The sequence below is a fragment of the Colletes gigas genome, unplaced genomic scaffold (genome assembly GCF_013123115.1).
Source record: "Colletes gigas isolate AHSC1104 unplaced genomic scaffold, ASM1312311v1 Colletes_gigas_Sc00022, whole genome shotgun sequence".
NCBI classification, from domain to species: Eukaryota; Metazoa; Arthropoda; class Insecta; order Hymenoptera; family Colletidae; genus Colletes; species Colletes gigas.
The window spans coordinates 616850-632935 of record NW_025106651.1 but is presented as its reverse complement, the minus strand read 5'-3'; the positions used below and the strand labels follow the sequence as shown (position 1 = coordinate 632935).

Here is a 16086-nt window from a genome sequence, read left to right as displayed (position 1 = left end):
AAGATACCTTTATATATTCATGAAGAATCGCGTCACGTGTACGTTGCGGACGATAAATAATAGCGCGAACACGTGTGACGCTATTTTCTCCTTTATTGGCTCTGATTGAGGCTAATATTAGACGCGTTACACCGAGACATGTCCTGCATAAACGAATCTGATGGCTCCTTATTGACGCTATTCGTATGAATCGATAGGGGGCACACGCACTTGGACAGAGGCAGGGAACCAGTGTTGATACCGCTGGAACGATGAGACGGTGTGCTCGGAAGTTCGTTCCGATTGATAAATAGATATAATTGGGCACGGTTGTCGCGAGATTCGACATCGTAACGAGTCAGTCACGTTTAGCACGTGACGACGATCTGGTCAATCTCTCCTCACGATGTGCTCCTTAAAGTGGTCACGCGAGGTTCGAAAACTTCGTTTAGCGACGATGTCGAGCGTATTTTCGATCGATCGAAGTAATCGACACATTTCCAATGGGTGAGTAACTTTGCGTAAATTAATTTAATGAAAGAATTGGTGGTCAAGAGATGAAAAATTACCTTTTTGGGAATCTCGAGTCACGTTTAGTGGAATTGTTCAGATTTTATTTATTTAGTCCACCAGTCTCATTAACGAATATCTTCAGAAAATATAAAAAAATATTACGCGTTAAAAATTGTGCGAAAGTAAGTAAATTTTCATGGGCACTTTCTTTCCAACCTTATATTATTCATCATGAGACTGTCGCTGCAAACGGTTATGTCAACAACTTGACCACCTAAGAAGGAAATGGCTGTTAAGGAGATTAACTCTTATGAACCGAAAAGATGAAACTTTATAGCATGTAACGCGAAACGTGTGACAGGTGATGTAACAAAGAATTTAAGAAAATTTTTGATTTAGACCTCCCTTTCACTTCTTTAAATGTTTCTGATTGACATGTTCATTTACGTATGTAATTTAAATTCTACTAAATGCTGCTTTCTGATTGATAAAGAAATTAGTCGATTCGTTGTGCTTAAACTCCATGGCCTTCTTCAGAAATATGTATATTTTAAACTAATAATTAAAATTAATAATTTGGTCACTAACAGTATTGTTCGAATAAAATTTTGTCGATCGCTGTCTACTTAATACGTAATAAACCTTCGCGAGGTTCCAACCCTGGCATTGTAATCGTTTCAAGCGATTCATTTCCTTTCTATCAACTTCGTTTTCTTCTTGGATTCCCGAACAATAATCACTTTCCAACCTCGATTACAATACGTTTTAAAAATAACTCGCTAAGTTGTGATTAAGGAGCGCGATGCATGCTGCCATACGTCCCAGGCAATTGCGTTCTATTACCACGCGCCGTATTCAAATGTCCAGTTTCAATACAGTCTCAAATATTTATAATTTTCATGCTTTAATTTTTAATTTTTTTTGTCAGGTTGAAGGAATTTTTATTGGTGTCCATCAAGGAATGAATAAAACCGAGTGTATATTTCGCACAAAGCAGTTTCTCGTTAGTGGTCATAACATGGAAGATTTCTTTTTAAAAATAGATACTTGTTTTATTCGTCTCACACTTTTCTACTCATACTTCTTATAAGATAATATTAAAGGAAGAAAAACGAGAAACGTTCGATGGAAACGATGGTACTCGCAGCTTTTTAAAGGCTTCGATCGTCGTTTCGAATAAATATTATTAATGCCAAAATAAACGTTCGATTTCCGACAGTTTTCATCTGGAATATAACCAGAAATGGATACACACAATCTTATCGCGTTGTTACTTAATGGCACTTTTTAAAGACGTAATGGCGGATACGTATGTACATACGTGAAGCCACGAACAATTAGCTAAAGTTTTCGAAAGCTATCGCTTATCATCAATGAACATAAAGAAAACTGCAATGGTGCTATTCCTGTTAATTGAAATGTCACTCGAGTGATTTCTCAAGATGAATGCCAGCAATTTTCCGCTTGACATTGCTAGTTACTCGATTGAATCCGGTGGCAAACCTTTATTCCATTAACCATCGAAACGAATGTCTATTAATCCGACCTTTCCATATCTGACGAAAGGACGATTACTTTACTCAGGAGTTCACTTAACAACTTAATTGTACCTATTATTGAAAAAAAAGCTGCAAATGAGACCCGAGAATAATATGCATTGACAAACAGCCTATTCTATTTCCTGATATATAGAACACAAATAACAAATAAATAAAAATTCTAAAAATGTGTAATTCCGCCTACACATTGATGAAATTAAATTTTACAATCATAGACAAAATTACAATTCTCTTTATGTAGATTTTTGGATTTTATTATGTTTCTTGTACGTTACTATATTTTATTTTTTAGCGAACATATTGAAATTAATAATGAAAAAATCTACAAGATTTTACTGCTAATAATAAAGCTTGGTATGACGTTTATTGCGTCTTTTCAACCTAATTTTCAACCCTTGGGACGCGTTAAAATAAAAATAAAATAAAAATTGTATTAACCTTATCTCTCTCTTGCCGTTGAAATGGAAGATAACAAATCATTTCGCCCAGTCTATTTTCTCGAGAAAGCGTCTTGTAATGGCGATAAATAAAAAAAATAAATTAACGATAACGTGCTCGGCGACTATCCTTTTAAACAATTAATTGAATCACACGCGGAGTCGCGATATGTCAAACTAAATATAGGTATCATCGTTTTATTGCAATCTGCTGCAGCGTCTCGAACACATCATGTTTTTATGACATTATTTTAAATACATACATTAACGCCGATGATATTCAACTTATTAATTTGCAGTAGGATTTCAACTGTTTTTCGTTGCTTCAATGATCTTAAAATTACTAATGTTTCTCTAAAAACAGAGAATAACGTTAAATAATAAATGTATAAAGAAACACCTAGTATGGTAATAAATTAGATAAAACGTTTTTAGTATTATTTCGTTAGTTATTTAGAATATTTACATATTTTTTAGTATTTATATTAAATAAGAATATCAACTAGCTATGTATAAAATTGTATACTCTGAATGATTATAATTTATTAAGTTACAGCTTTTTATAACCATGCATTACAAATGCAACGTGAAATTAATAGTCATTTTATTAGAATATGAATCCATTCCAAGTAACGTACAAGAGCTCGTTTACCTCCTTCGTTATCTGTACCATTAAATCGAAATTAATGAAGTAAAAACACAGTTTAGGATAGATTAATTTAGTTCTGTAACTTCCCACTATGGAATTTACAAGCACACTGTCACAAGATCTTGAACAAACATTACAAGCATTAAACCTTTTTTGGTTTTCAGGTTTGAAATTATCTTCAAAATTTGATAAAAAGAACAATCTATAAGTGTCTCATTATATATTTTCTTAGGACTACAAAGTGATAACTTGCTCAATAATTAGCGATCATAGTCCATACGATGCACCCTACATATCATACGTCATGCGTGATGAATTCAGCGAATACTCTGGTTGTACGTGTCGTTCTTTGACAAATTTGACGTTGATGACCTGTCATGTATTTCAAATAATTCTGATCGTCGTAGCACGTAAGTACGAGATTTTATTGATTTATAGAATTCCATTTCAGGTGATTCTTTACGTGTCGCATTCGAAAGTACTAAGAATTCAACGGTGCATTAAATAGTTAATCCCTTGATAACTGATTATCTGATAAAAACATGTTTTAACATCACATAATCACGTTCCAACAATTAAGAAAAAAAATTTTCACGTGTATGTATAGTAACATAATTGTTAACGACTAAATAGAGTTGAATGAAATTTGGTGTCTAAGTACTCCATTCTCATTTAAAAATCTGATTAGATTTAAAGATAATTCAATTCGATTTCTACAGCTACGCACAATTATTGTACATAGATAATTCATAACGTGTGTTACATATTTTTCGATCGTTCGAATTTTTCGTTGATGTAAATAAAACATTCATGTATTTGCAATAAATAAATTCGTGTACATGAATCCCATTTAAAATTAATATGCATACACGGTGGCTTCGAAATGGCACCAGTAGCGTCGGACTACCGTGTACATATTTATTCGTACCATAAGATAATACTTATCGTGAGCGTATCTGCGTTACGCGACAGAATCGCGATGTCTCTTTTCAGAATGCGAAGTGTGCTGTGAAAAAATAAGATGTATTTCTGTTCACACGTATCCAGCTGATTACCATACCATCCCATATATGCAAATGGGTGCTCGCTGTGGTGGACTTTGTATAGCAATTAAGAACGTCTACTGGCGATAATTTCGAGTTTTCCGCGTAGTTTTCTTTTCCATTATAAATTTTCCGAGACTATTATTACCTATGAACGCCTACCGTGATTCCCTAACGAAACTTTCTAGCTTCCACGTTCCATTTCAAGAGTACTGTCATACGAATATTATACAATATACATTTTAAATGGAAACTATTAAAAATAATATACAATCGTGAACTTACTTCCTAAATTTGTTTAAATATAATAAGAAGTTTTAATTGTTTCATATTGTAATTTCAAAATGTGTCAATTTATATAGAACTTTATGTTTATGGACAACTGTTACTTATTTTTTAAATCAACGTTATTATAAAATACTACGCGTTTTTTTACGAACACCTATATAGATTTATACCACCATCGCAATTTATCAAACACACGCAACTATAGTTTTGGTCTTTCTGTTGCTTCCAGCATTTTGTCGATTTCTCTTGTAACATCACCGATTGTTACAGGTATTTGGTAGTGGTCAACGACTGACCCTAGTATTGGACAATTCTTATGGACGTTGCTATCGATCCTATTGGACCAGAAGACGTAGCAGAAACTGTGAAAAGTTTCATTTGTAAGGCAACATGGTTGCCGCGCCTGTATCAGCATGTCATAGGTCAAACCGATGAGATACTGTTTCGCACTCTGCGACGTGCAGTTAGTGGCGTGTTCTTCGACGAAACACCAACTTTTCTGCCATTCCATCTGACTTTGCATCCTACTACGTTCCGTTATATAATTTCTTCGTGATCAGATCCTCCCTCCGCTGCCGGTCCACTTAACGATCCAAACCCTGAGGTGAGTATTCATCAATCAATAGAGTTAGCTATCCGTCGAGTTAGTTTTTCGCTCGCTTTTCGATTCAATATTGATTCCAAAGCGAATGTATCGCCTCGCGCGTTTCGCCTGCGCGTTCTTGAGATCGTTCCAAATGAATTAACACGAGCATAACACGTTAAAAAAAAAGAGAAGAAGAAATAAAAAACTTAGAACCGTGCATTTGTTGCGTTACCTAGATACGATTATCCTTGGAGTTTGCGAACACTTCTTCCCACCCCGCTGTTTCGTGTTCACGCCACGAAGATATTGAATATTGGTGCTTCGACAAGAGTGATAGCAATAGGGGTATCGACCTGCATTTAAAATGAACTTATCGTAGCAAGTTTGAAATGCGTGACGTCAGTTTGTCAACATGCAACGGAGATAATTGCTCCGGAACCGGTAAAAAAGCATAAATTGTTTTCGTTTCCAATTAGCCGGGGGCTGGCTCGTCTACGCCAATGGTTTTCAAACATTTTCCATCTACCGTTTGTTTGGTTTTAATGGTCTTCAAAAATAGAATTACAATTGTACAATGTTGTAGAAATATTTCGTAAATGTATTAACAAATTTTGTTTGTCCAGAGTGCATAATACAATATAATAGACTTTAAGACTTTTTCAAAAATTGGGCGAATCGATTTTGAATTACGACTAAACTTAGTATAATTGAAAATAAGCATTATTTATATACGATAGAATATTTGTCAATGGAAAAGATTGTTTCGGAGGGGCAAATATTCCGATAAGCGTACAATTTTTTAATCGACTTATTTTTTCATTCGACTTAGTTTTCATTAATGTAAAGATGTAGCTCATGGAAAAAAAACAAATGCAACCGCATGCGATACGTTGACCTTCAAATGACATTGAATAATAATAAATACGTTTTTATGCGTTTTAATAGGACAAATACATACCTGTTATACTTGAGAAGATATTCAAAATGGTTTCTGTTTTCTAATTAATTTTCTTCCGACAAAGCACTCAAAATATCAAGTTTATCTCCACTGTACCAGAAGAAATACGAGAAAAGAATCATAAATCATGTACATACCGTCGTTTATCGAAAGTGTGAAACAATCACTTGTTTATCATATTCGAAAATGTATCGAAGCTAATTTGTATTTATTATTGAGTAAGAGGCCGGTTGAATGATTGAAGTTGTTCAAATTCTTAAAAGAATGATCGAGAAGAACGTTGTAGCATGACCCTCCGTGTCAAGCTTTCGCTACCATTCGTTTCATTGAACTAACATCGAACTGTAATTGTAGACAATATTTTAGAATTTTCTGGTAAAATTGTTATAAAGATTTTCTCTGTTGTCATGGTATATTCTGTTATTCATTGATCTAATAATCCATTCATCAATCTTATCTTGGTAAATGAAAAGAAAAATTGATAACCATTATCGTGTAGTTAGTCATCGAATGGAACGAATAGAGTCAGACTTTTCTAAGTTTACAGTATATGACTGATATAAATTATCAATCATTTAAAATAGTAATAACATTCACTTTATCGTGTTAAAATAGTCAGTGTAAAATGTACAGATCAGTAAAGAGAAATCTATAATTGGAATTATTGCAACGAATGTTGTACGTTTCATAATAACTAACAAGTATGCAAACGAATGATGTATGTACAATGTTGATTTTATTATTCGTCTCTCTAATTTTTATTCCATTCTTTAGTATAGTTTCAATAAGATTTCTCGTTTATTATGATACACCCTGTATATAATCGTTAAAAAAGAATGTCCGTCACATTTGATAATATCGTGTGATTTCTTGTATCTAGGATGAGCTGGAAAGAAATTTATATTTACCGCTTACTACGCTTCTGACCATCCTAATCATATTTATTTACTATCCATGAATGAATTTAGCTAAGGAAGGTGCAAAGTTTCTTCTTAAACGAGATATACAAATGTTATCTAACATTCTGATATATTGTTTAGGTCACTACATCAGTAAAGATACAGCAGTAGAATCATAAGTTAATGTGAACTATGAATTTTATATATTAATTTTATGATTTGACTCCACACGTCTTGGAACTGTATACATTTTGCTAGAAACCTAATTGTTTCCTTCGCAGTAGCTGTTACTTCGCGTTATTTTTCTATAAATTTTCTAGAAATACTGGAAAAATAAGATTCTTATATGTACAATTGAGTAGTTATGTAACATGTCTAAGAAATTAGTGAAAACTGAACAAATATGAATCACTGGCGCTCGTTGCTTGAGTGAATATAAATATGCATCGTTTCGTAGTGTAACGTTAATTTATTAACATCTATTTGAATAATTTAGTGTTTCTATTCCAATTTAAACACACAACGTTGTATATTTCATAGTTTTAATCTCAAAAGTCTTATGAACCGATTATATAATTCTAACTTGCGACATAACGTTTGCTCAATATTTTATTTATGCTCTAACAGATCAATGTACCTACGAGTACTCGGCTAAGTTGACTATTCTGCAATTGTAGATCTGAGGCTACTTTGCATACTAATGTACTAGTACAATTAAAATGCTAAACATAAACACGGTGGTGGAAGAATGTTCAATCGACGTAATAGACCCTGCGATCTATATTTTGTAATATTTTTTAGATATTAGTTTCGAATTATTCTCGGCTCCTAAGTCTTTCTTAACACACTTCCCTATCATACTAAATAGTTCCAACTAAATTAAATGTTACACCTAATGTTTCACAAATATTTCGCGGAATTTTGTGCAACGAAACTTGTGTTTCTAAAAGTTCTAAAACGATTTTTAATTAATTACAGCAACGATCTTACAAATGGCGCGAACAAATTCGAAGAGGCGGCACTCTGATCTGTCACAGTTCGAATCCGTTGTCAGAATCTCGAGTCTGCCAATCGTGGAGAACGGTATACATATTGCTGGTAATGTGTACGATAGAATAAAGGTAAACACTGGCTGCGTACTTTCAAGAAATTATTAAGTAATAGTTTTTCGAACAGTGTTTCACTCGAACAAAATCATCTTAAATATCAATTAACGAAACGATCACTCTTAATGTTTAGCGGTCAAATTCTTTAATGAGCTGGAGTTTATACACAGCTGAACAATCATTCGCGATCGCAACGGCATCGGCAAAACCAGCAATTTACGCGCTAAACGGAGCCATCACGACGATCGATCAATTGCTCTGTAAAGGTATCGACATCGTCGAAGAAAGAGTACCGGCTGTGCACCTACCTCCCCATCTTGTAAGTTTACGCACGTGAACAGAATGCAAAAAAAGTCTTTGTTTCTTTAAACAAATATCAATTCAGATACGTAGACGTATAAAATATTTTCTTTGCACCGTCTATCGTATGTTTAATTACAGGCGAGCAATCTTTATTGCCCGCTTGTAATTAAACACCCTAGACGTTCTGCTGTGTTCCTTTTCGTATATTTCCATTCATTTTAATCGCTCAGATATACTGCAACGCACGGGAATACGTGAGCAACAAAATTGTTAGGCCTGTATTGATGCGGGCCGGAAGCGTAAAGCAGATAGGAAGTCAAGCTGCGAACGCTGCGGTAGACACGTTAGACGGTGCTATAACTGTTGCGGACAAATACGTTGATCGTTACTTGCCTGCTGATCCTACGGATAAAGTCATAGATGGTAAGCATTCCGTTAAAAATTATTAATGTACATTGTTATCCACCATGTAAATACTGACAACACTTTGAAGACCTTAAAAGATAAAATGATAAGATTGTGAAATGATAAAATAAGAATCTTATAAAGGCATGGTAAAAATATTTCGTTACACCTGCTGTAAAATAATTATTTAATAAGAAAAATTTGTTTAGAGAATGCTCCAATCGAATCTGTGAGTAAAACTACGCGGACTATCAAGCATGGCGCTAGATTCTCTAGAAAATTACAAAAGAGATTGACGCGTCGCACATTAGCAGAAGCTCGAGCCCTTAAAGAGCAAGGAACAGAATGCATTCACGTGCTTTTATACGTTGTAGAACTGGTAAGTAGATATTATCTAGAGAAGGTGAAATAAAAAATTAACAAAAAATCATGAAGGATGTTCGAGGCTCATTTAAATCTTTGATTTCATAGATATAAATACATCGTATCTAAACTAAACAAACGCTACTTATCTTACTTCTTTACAAATTATGCTTAATTATTTCATCATTTTAAACGGTATTGTGTTTGTTTCTTCACCTCAAATAAGAAACAATTCATTTGAGTAAAGTATGTTTTCTATTATCAGAAAATTCCTTTAACCAAACTATTGTGTCTCCCTATTAAATCGGAAAATGGAGCTTCTACTGTACCCGTATCATATTTCACATATGTATGTATATTGGCGTTTATTTTGCTTCATATCTCTGGAATAATTTGTCAGAAAATCATTAAATATAATATGGCGACTTCTGTGTGGAGATCTCAATATAACATTATCTTTCTAGAATAGAAAATACACTCACATCTACAGAAATTTCAAAAACAAAAAATGAATTCTCATCCTTTCTTCTCTGTGGTCTTGATTAGCTAATCTATTAGATTTCCTTCAAGGCACTAAGGAAAATTTTACGATATGCTGCGATATATTGCAAACTAACTGGGTTGAATATCGATTTTGGTACACTCTAAACTAATACTGGGAAAATTTTTCAACCACAATGTCAACTATTTTGCGCAAAGATACAGAATTGTACGTCTTGCAGCTAGCGACAGATCCAAAATTAGCATATCAAAAAGCCAAAGAGTTGTGGGCAACGTTAAGTTTGCCCGAACCAGAGAATCAAGCTCGACCAGCCACTTTGGAACAATTGTTAGTTTTACTAACTCGTGAGTCTGCACGCCGTATTGTCCATCTTGTAAATGGCACGTCAACATTAGCAAGAAGATCCCCGCGCGATCTTGGCAGAATTCTTGTTAACGTTTCTCACCAGCTAATCACAGTTGCAGAGGCTACGCTTAAGGTCGGTATCGTCAATGTTATAAATTAAATTCGAAACTGAAACATTTTTAGACTGTTACAAATATACTTTTACACGATCTTTTTAAGATGGTACCCGTCATCGGTAGAAAAGACGCAACGAAAACGCAATTATCAGTTTTACATTCGGCCATACAAAGGCTCAATGCAACTACAAACCATTTATTGGTACGTGAAAGCTAATCAATTTGTTCTTGTAATCGTCATTGTCGCAATTAAGCAACTTGTAAACGGACAACAAAATTTACATAACTCTGAATTTAATAACAGATTTCCCTGTCATGACATTTTATGATAAAATTTAATAATTGAAACTTGAAGTTGTGAAGTATATATTAACGTTTTATCGGAGTTACGCTAAATCTTGTTGTGGAAGGCTTTCCTCTTCAAACTTAATTCTTAGGTGTTACTGAATTCAAAGTAATTATACTTTTGCAGAGAGCCATATGATATCACCTATTAGAAACCCTTCTTGGCTCCACTAAAAAAATGAAAATATAGGATAATTTGGATTTAATAAATTGAATAAGCCATTGGCCACCGTTAAAAATGTTGAATCTATTCATAATTTCAGTAATTATTATTTATTCAACGTTGCATCTTGGCATTGCTTTTACAGGAGCAGTTCGCAGCTTTCCTAGCTGGTCGTCCAACTGTTTCTAAAGTAACACAAGTCCAGAGCCATCAACAAAACCACAATAACCACATGTCGATGTCTTCCAATCCGCCAGTAAATGGTATCGAGTAACAAAGTCGCGTTTAATAGTTGCTTCACAAGAGTGTTTTTTGTTTTTATTTCAAGGTCAATGACAACAAGAAAGATCTCAGATCGAAATTTCACGAGCTAATTGCGTCCAATATGCCGCAATGACACGACTCCAAAACTTTGTATTCCTCACGTTCGGATAAATAAGCAATTGATTTCTTTTATTTTTATCGACGGCACAGTATATCGGTGTCGCATTAGCCTTCAGTTCTTACGTTTAACACCTAATTAACAATGTCTATTTCTGGTGCACAAATGTAATGTTTAGAGGTAAGAAAGTGTAGAAATAAAGATTTATTTTTCCTCCGTTGTAATATCGCAGAGAAGATTTATTTCGCGTATTTCCGCCGCGATTCGTCGAACGAACGAATAGAGGACTGTTTGAAGTTTCCAACATGGCATGTATCTTCGACAAAGAATCAAATGACATACTGATATTGGCTCTTGTAGTTCTCGTCTGCTTGAAATGCAAATGTTCACGTTACAGATCGTCGGTTACTGACCACAGATCTTTTGATTGGTCAGCTGAAGTAAAAGAAAAAATACTGGGAAGAGTGTAATCCGGATGGAGTTAATAATTTGTGTCCTTATCGATGATTCTCATATGTAGCATTAAATTTGATCTATATTGAAACTGAATTTTCATCAGAAACTCAAATAATTAATTAAAACGAATATTTCTGTCATTATTCAATATTTAAATATCATATTTACGAGACCACAGATTACTGCATTGTGCTAAATGAATATTTGGTTATATGTGAGAGACATTAAAGATAATGTTTCGTGAAATCAGACATGGCCCACAATAAACTACCCAATTTACCAGACTGTATCATTTATTTCCGTTATGACGCATGGAAGTAAAATAAATACGCCTTGCCGAGATAATATTTTAAATACTGTTTCAAATTATCTAAGTAATTTAGATTACTACACCTTAGATAACAGTTTCTAATACAATTGTATCTATCGTTTTCGTATTAAATAATAAATCAACGTCATTGAGTCAGATACTGTAGAGGAAGAAAGGTAAAACAGCGAAGTTCAGCGAACTACTGTTTAACAACCTAACCTTACATGATTTCAATGTATAAAAAAGGAGATTAGATAGAAAAGACGAGATACAAAACGAAGAAATAATATTAGTGCAAAATTCTGTCAAAACCGATACAGTATAAAATCTTAATTTCTATTTCAAAATTTTATATAAGTAAAAGTTAACTATTTAATTGTTAAAACAATTTACGTCCCACTAATTATAAACAGCGTGTCTTAAAACATTGTGAATTATATTCACGTGTACTTTTTTGCCAGTTTCTTGAAACAATTTTACAATTAAATTAGAAGCATTTAATTTTGAATTAATTTTCACTTATCACGACTATCGAGAAGACGCGAACGTCCTTTTCGATTAAATTGTGACACGCGCTTGATGTTTACAAATAATTATGAGGAATTTACAAACGGTCCTTCTAAAGCAAATAAGCAGTGACATGTATTAGGTGTCCGAATACTTTTTCGACATAAATATTGAAATTAATTTCGTTTACAATTTATTATGTAGAAAACAATAAAAAATAAAGTAAGTAGTTTTACGCATTACACAGAAGACAAAACTGATACAGTACGGAAAGGAATAAATCTGTTGCAAAACAAAAATAAATATGTTTACAGAATATTAATATTAACAGACAAGGACTAAATGTAAAAATATAGACGACAAGGATATAAGGTAATGTAGCCTATGCAAGTGACATTATGTATGCTAAATGAATACTAAAGCATTTCATTGAGAAATGTGATGATTCAGACAGACTAAACTGTAGTACGAAGGCAATTTTAGAAGGCAGCAATTGCGAAATGACAATTAAATGGCTAAGAGTAATAAATTGGAAAAGAAAATTTATAATTGGTGCAGTAAGAGTAAGCGTTAGAATTTTAGGAACTGGATAGACGTGAATAATTAAAGACCGAGTGGAAAATACATGCTAAAATAATACAAATATACTTCGTGTTTCGTATTTATTATATTTAAAGCGCGTTGAAAATAAGTTTTTCGAAATATTGTAAGCATTACTCTAAATTTCTAAGCACTCGTGCGCAATTTCATGAAAACATTGGTTGGTACAAAGTCCTCACTGTTGTCGCGACTAATCTGTGATTTTCATTCGCATTTACGTGACAGGCCAGAAACGCCGATAACGTGAAAAACTCTGTCGCCTCAGCGGACTTTGAAACCTCATGGCACATGTTTAAACACCGGGACGGTTGTCACCGGTTGATTCTCATTGGCTAATTCAGACGAACCTCAACGCGCAGGCGGCAGACAGGTTATAAGTATTGGAGCAGCGTACAACGAGACGCATTTGCCATACGCGACAGTTCACGGACGAATCTGCACGCACACCGTAAGGACATCAAGGCAATAAAAACGCAATCGTAAGTGAATTTTACTAAACTACCACGGCAAAGGGCCTTGCACAATAACCGTGGCAGGCAATCTAATCTTGAACAACTTATAAACAATTTTCCTTTTGCTTTCAGAACTTTCTGAAGGTCGGAATTTACCGCGTGCGTAGACATGTACATATCTATTATTAATTGTTTTGAACGCTTAAAACCAACACGCGTACGAGTTAATTTGAGACGTTATTCTGTAATTTACAAATATGTCATTAATGTGTATTATAACTTTAATTTCCTCCAAATATATTCTATTCGTATATTTCTTCTCCAAACGATCATGAAGTGACATTGATCGATACGTTAATATGAAAGTAATAATAGCATCAATAAACATGGCAATAATATAATATATTTAATATAAACAATAAGTATCTATTATTAGAATAGTATACATGATAGTGAAAATGACCTTTTCCCGAAATAATTGCTAATAATTTTTGGTTTCAGCATATAAATAAACTTTAGCATGAGAAATCTTGTGTAAAATCATGGTTTAAGCAAAAATCGAGAAAATATTGAACATAGAGCTATATGTGGCGGATATATGCACATGTGCAGACATTATTTCCGTCAAGTTCATTGACCCCCACGATATCACAGTATATTACTTGCCTTCTAAATTCATTCCTGATATACTCCAGAATTTCGCGGAGAATAAATGAAACACTATTTTTGCCATTTGTATGTTTTTAATTAATTAATAGTTTAATAGATCAGATGAACTGGATAAAGCATTTATAAAGTTTATAGTTTGTTTATAATAGACTCTCTACCCAAAATAAAAACATAATTATCTTCAAAATTATCAATAATAACAATTTTATTTTGAATTAAACTAAATGTATTTTGGAGCAGACATATTATTGTTAACAAGATTTCTTCTTTATGTATCGATACTATTTTTGTTAATTATTTTGTTTCAAGTCATTTTTGCATAAGCTGTGAGATTTACATATGATTTGTTTTTGCATAAGCTATAGCTCCAGATGTAAAATACGTTCAGCTTTATTTTAAACAGTTGTTCCAATGATTATTATTTACAAAGATAATTATATAAGTTCGAAATGGAGTGATCCGGTTTTCATAATTAATATATTGTTTCAGATTTTGGAGTCACCTACGAATTCTATAAAGAGCTACAACAATGACGACTGAAGCTGTGTCATTACCTCATGTCTTGGCTTTTTATCGCGTTTTGGGACTTCCAGTAGTCGAAAGTGTGATGTCTAAATCTGCTGAGACATATTTGCGCGTGAAAGATTCTCATCAGTTAGTACATTGGGTGTTAACTACCGCGGAAACATCTTTAAGTAATGCTACGAAACAAGCAGTACCTATTGCTGTACCCATTGCCAAAAAATTTGAGAGTCCTATAAACTTTGTTGATCACACATTATGTCTTGGGCTTGATAAAATTGAGGAAAAAGTTCCAATGGTTAAGGAAAAACCTGAGCAGGTTAGAAATTAAACATTTTTTTTTTTCATAAACGTAAAAAAATGTAAAACTAAATACTTCGAAATATTTTGCAAAGAAATCGCAAGAAGTTTTGCAAGGAGAACAAGTTAAATTTTTGTGAATAAAAAATACTGAAATTATTTTTGGAAAATGTGTACATTAATACTTATATATTTTGCATTATTTTAGATTTTGGAGAACGCGTACTCGTTAGCACGACTGACTGTTCAATCAGCATCTATGCACATTACATTAGCTAATTATTTAATACTAGCACAAGCTTCCAACTTGCGGGATATGAGCTGGAGCAAGGCAAATCAAATTTTAGAAACACATTATGGTAGTGTGGCTGTTAAAGGGTTGGATAACACAGCTGTTCTCATTGATAAACTTATAGATAAATATTTTCCCGCGACAGGAGATGAAGAGTCAATAGGTAGATCGTTGTGTGTGCTTAGTATTATATTTAATCGATATAATCTACGTTACTCATCGTTTGTTTCTGTTCATTTCAGATATAAAAACAGATGAAGAAGACAAACTCCTCCATACTATACAAACTGTCGGTCGTTTATCTAATAAAGCTGCATGTCGACTGTACTCGAATATTATACATCGTTTGAGGACTATTAACACAGATAATTTCAAATTTTGCATCAGCTCTTTGGTACAATTTCTACAGCTTACACAATACCTGCATGCCATAAATGAAAAAGTACAGGTTCACACATCCACTTCAAAAGATATTGCAAAAACAGTATCGAAACAGTAAACTGATGTTTCATTACTATTAATTCAAAGAAAAGTACTTTTTCCAATATCATTATTTTCGTATTTATTCTCTGTTTGCATTTTGTTATTGTTTATATTTTTGTAACTTCTTTTCAATTTCATTATATATACATATACACACGCGTTATATTTAAGATATTAAACTCATTTTATATTAGTGCCAGTAGGAAAACAACAACACGAAATTGTAAATTATTTGATCATCGTTTCGTATAGCCTTATTTTATCAGTAAGGAATATACATTTCTATTTATTATCGTTTATACATTCAGCACATGTATATAATATAAAACTATAAATTCTGTATATGCCACGCATACACAAATAAAATTAACATAAGTTCATTGGTAAAATAAAATTTCGTCTTCCGTTACTATTTGTTTAATTCATTCTGCATGAAGAGGGGCCTGTTGCTTCATAAATGAGACATAGATATTCAAATATTATACAGTTGCAATTATGTTTATAACATACATTTTAATTTTTTGATTTGATTTACTACCCCAATAGATGCTATA

The 16086-nt window shown here is 33.1% G+C and overlaps 2 protein-coding genes across 3 annotated transcripts; both read left to right on the top strand.

Moving 5' to 3' along the window:
• The first annotated feature begins 249 nt into the window (after positions 1-249).
• LOC122401207 (lipid storage droplets surface-binding protein 1) lies at positions 250-11164 on the top strand. 2 transcript variants are annotated; one of them, XM_043403201.1, is made up of 11 exons: positions 250-486; positions 3370-3547; positions 4739-5072; positions 7890-8032; positions 8151-8336; positions 8551-8743; positions 8935-9104; positions 9811-10068; positions 10155-10253; positions 10705-10822; positions 10888-11164. In XM_043403201.1, exons 4-11 carry the CDS (start codon positions 7904-7906, stop codon positions 10893-10895), a joined length of 1161 nt encoding a protein of 386 aa, XP_043259136.1. In that variant the 5' UTR covers positions 250-486; positions 3370-3547; positions 4739-5072; positions 7890-7903; the 3' UTR covers positions 10896-11164. The 2 variants fall into 2 exon arrangements, with proteins under 2 accessions (XP_043259136.1, XP_043259134.1); XM_043403199.1 differs by having other exon boundaries at positions 10705-11164.
• Positions 11165-13155: 1991 nt separating this feature from the next.
• On the top strand, positions 13156-15885 carry LOC122401208 (lipid storage droplets surface-binding protein 2-like). Its single transcript, XM_043403202.1, has 4 exons — positions 13156-13293; positions 14425-14776; positions 14966-15212; positions 15292-15885. Exons 2-4 carry the CDS (start codon positions 14465-14467, stop codon positions 15546-15548), a joined length of 816 nt encoding a protein of 271 aa, XP_043259137.1. The 5' UTR covers positions 13156-13293; positions 14425-14464; the 3' UTR covers positions 15549-15885.
• The last annotated feature ends 201 nt before the right edge of the window (positions 15886-16086 follow it).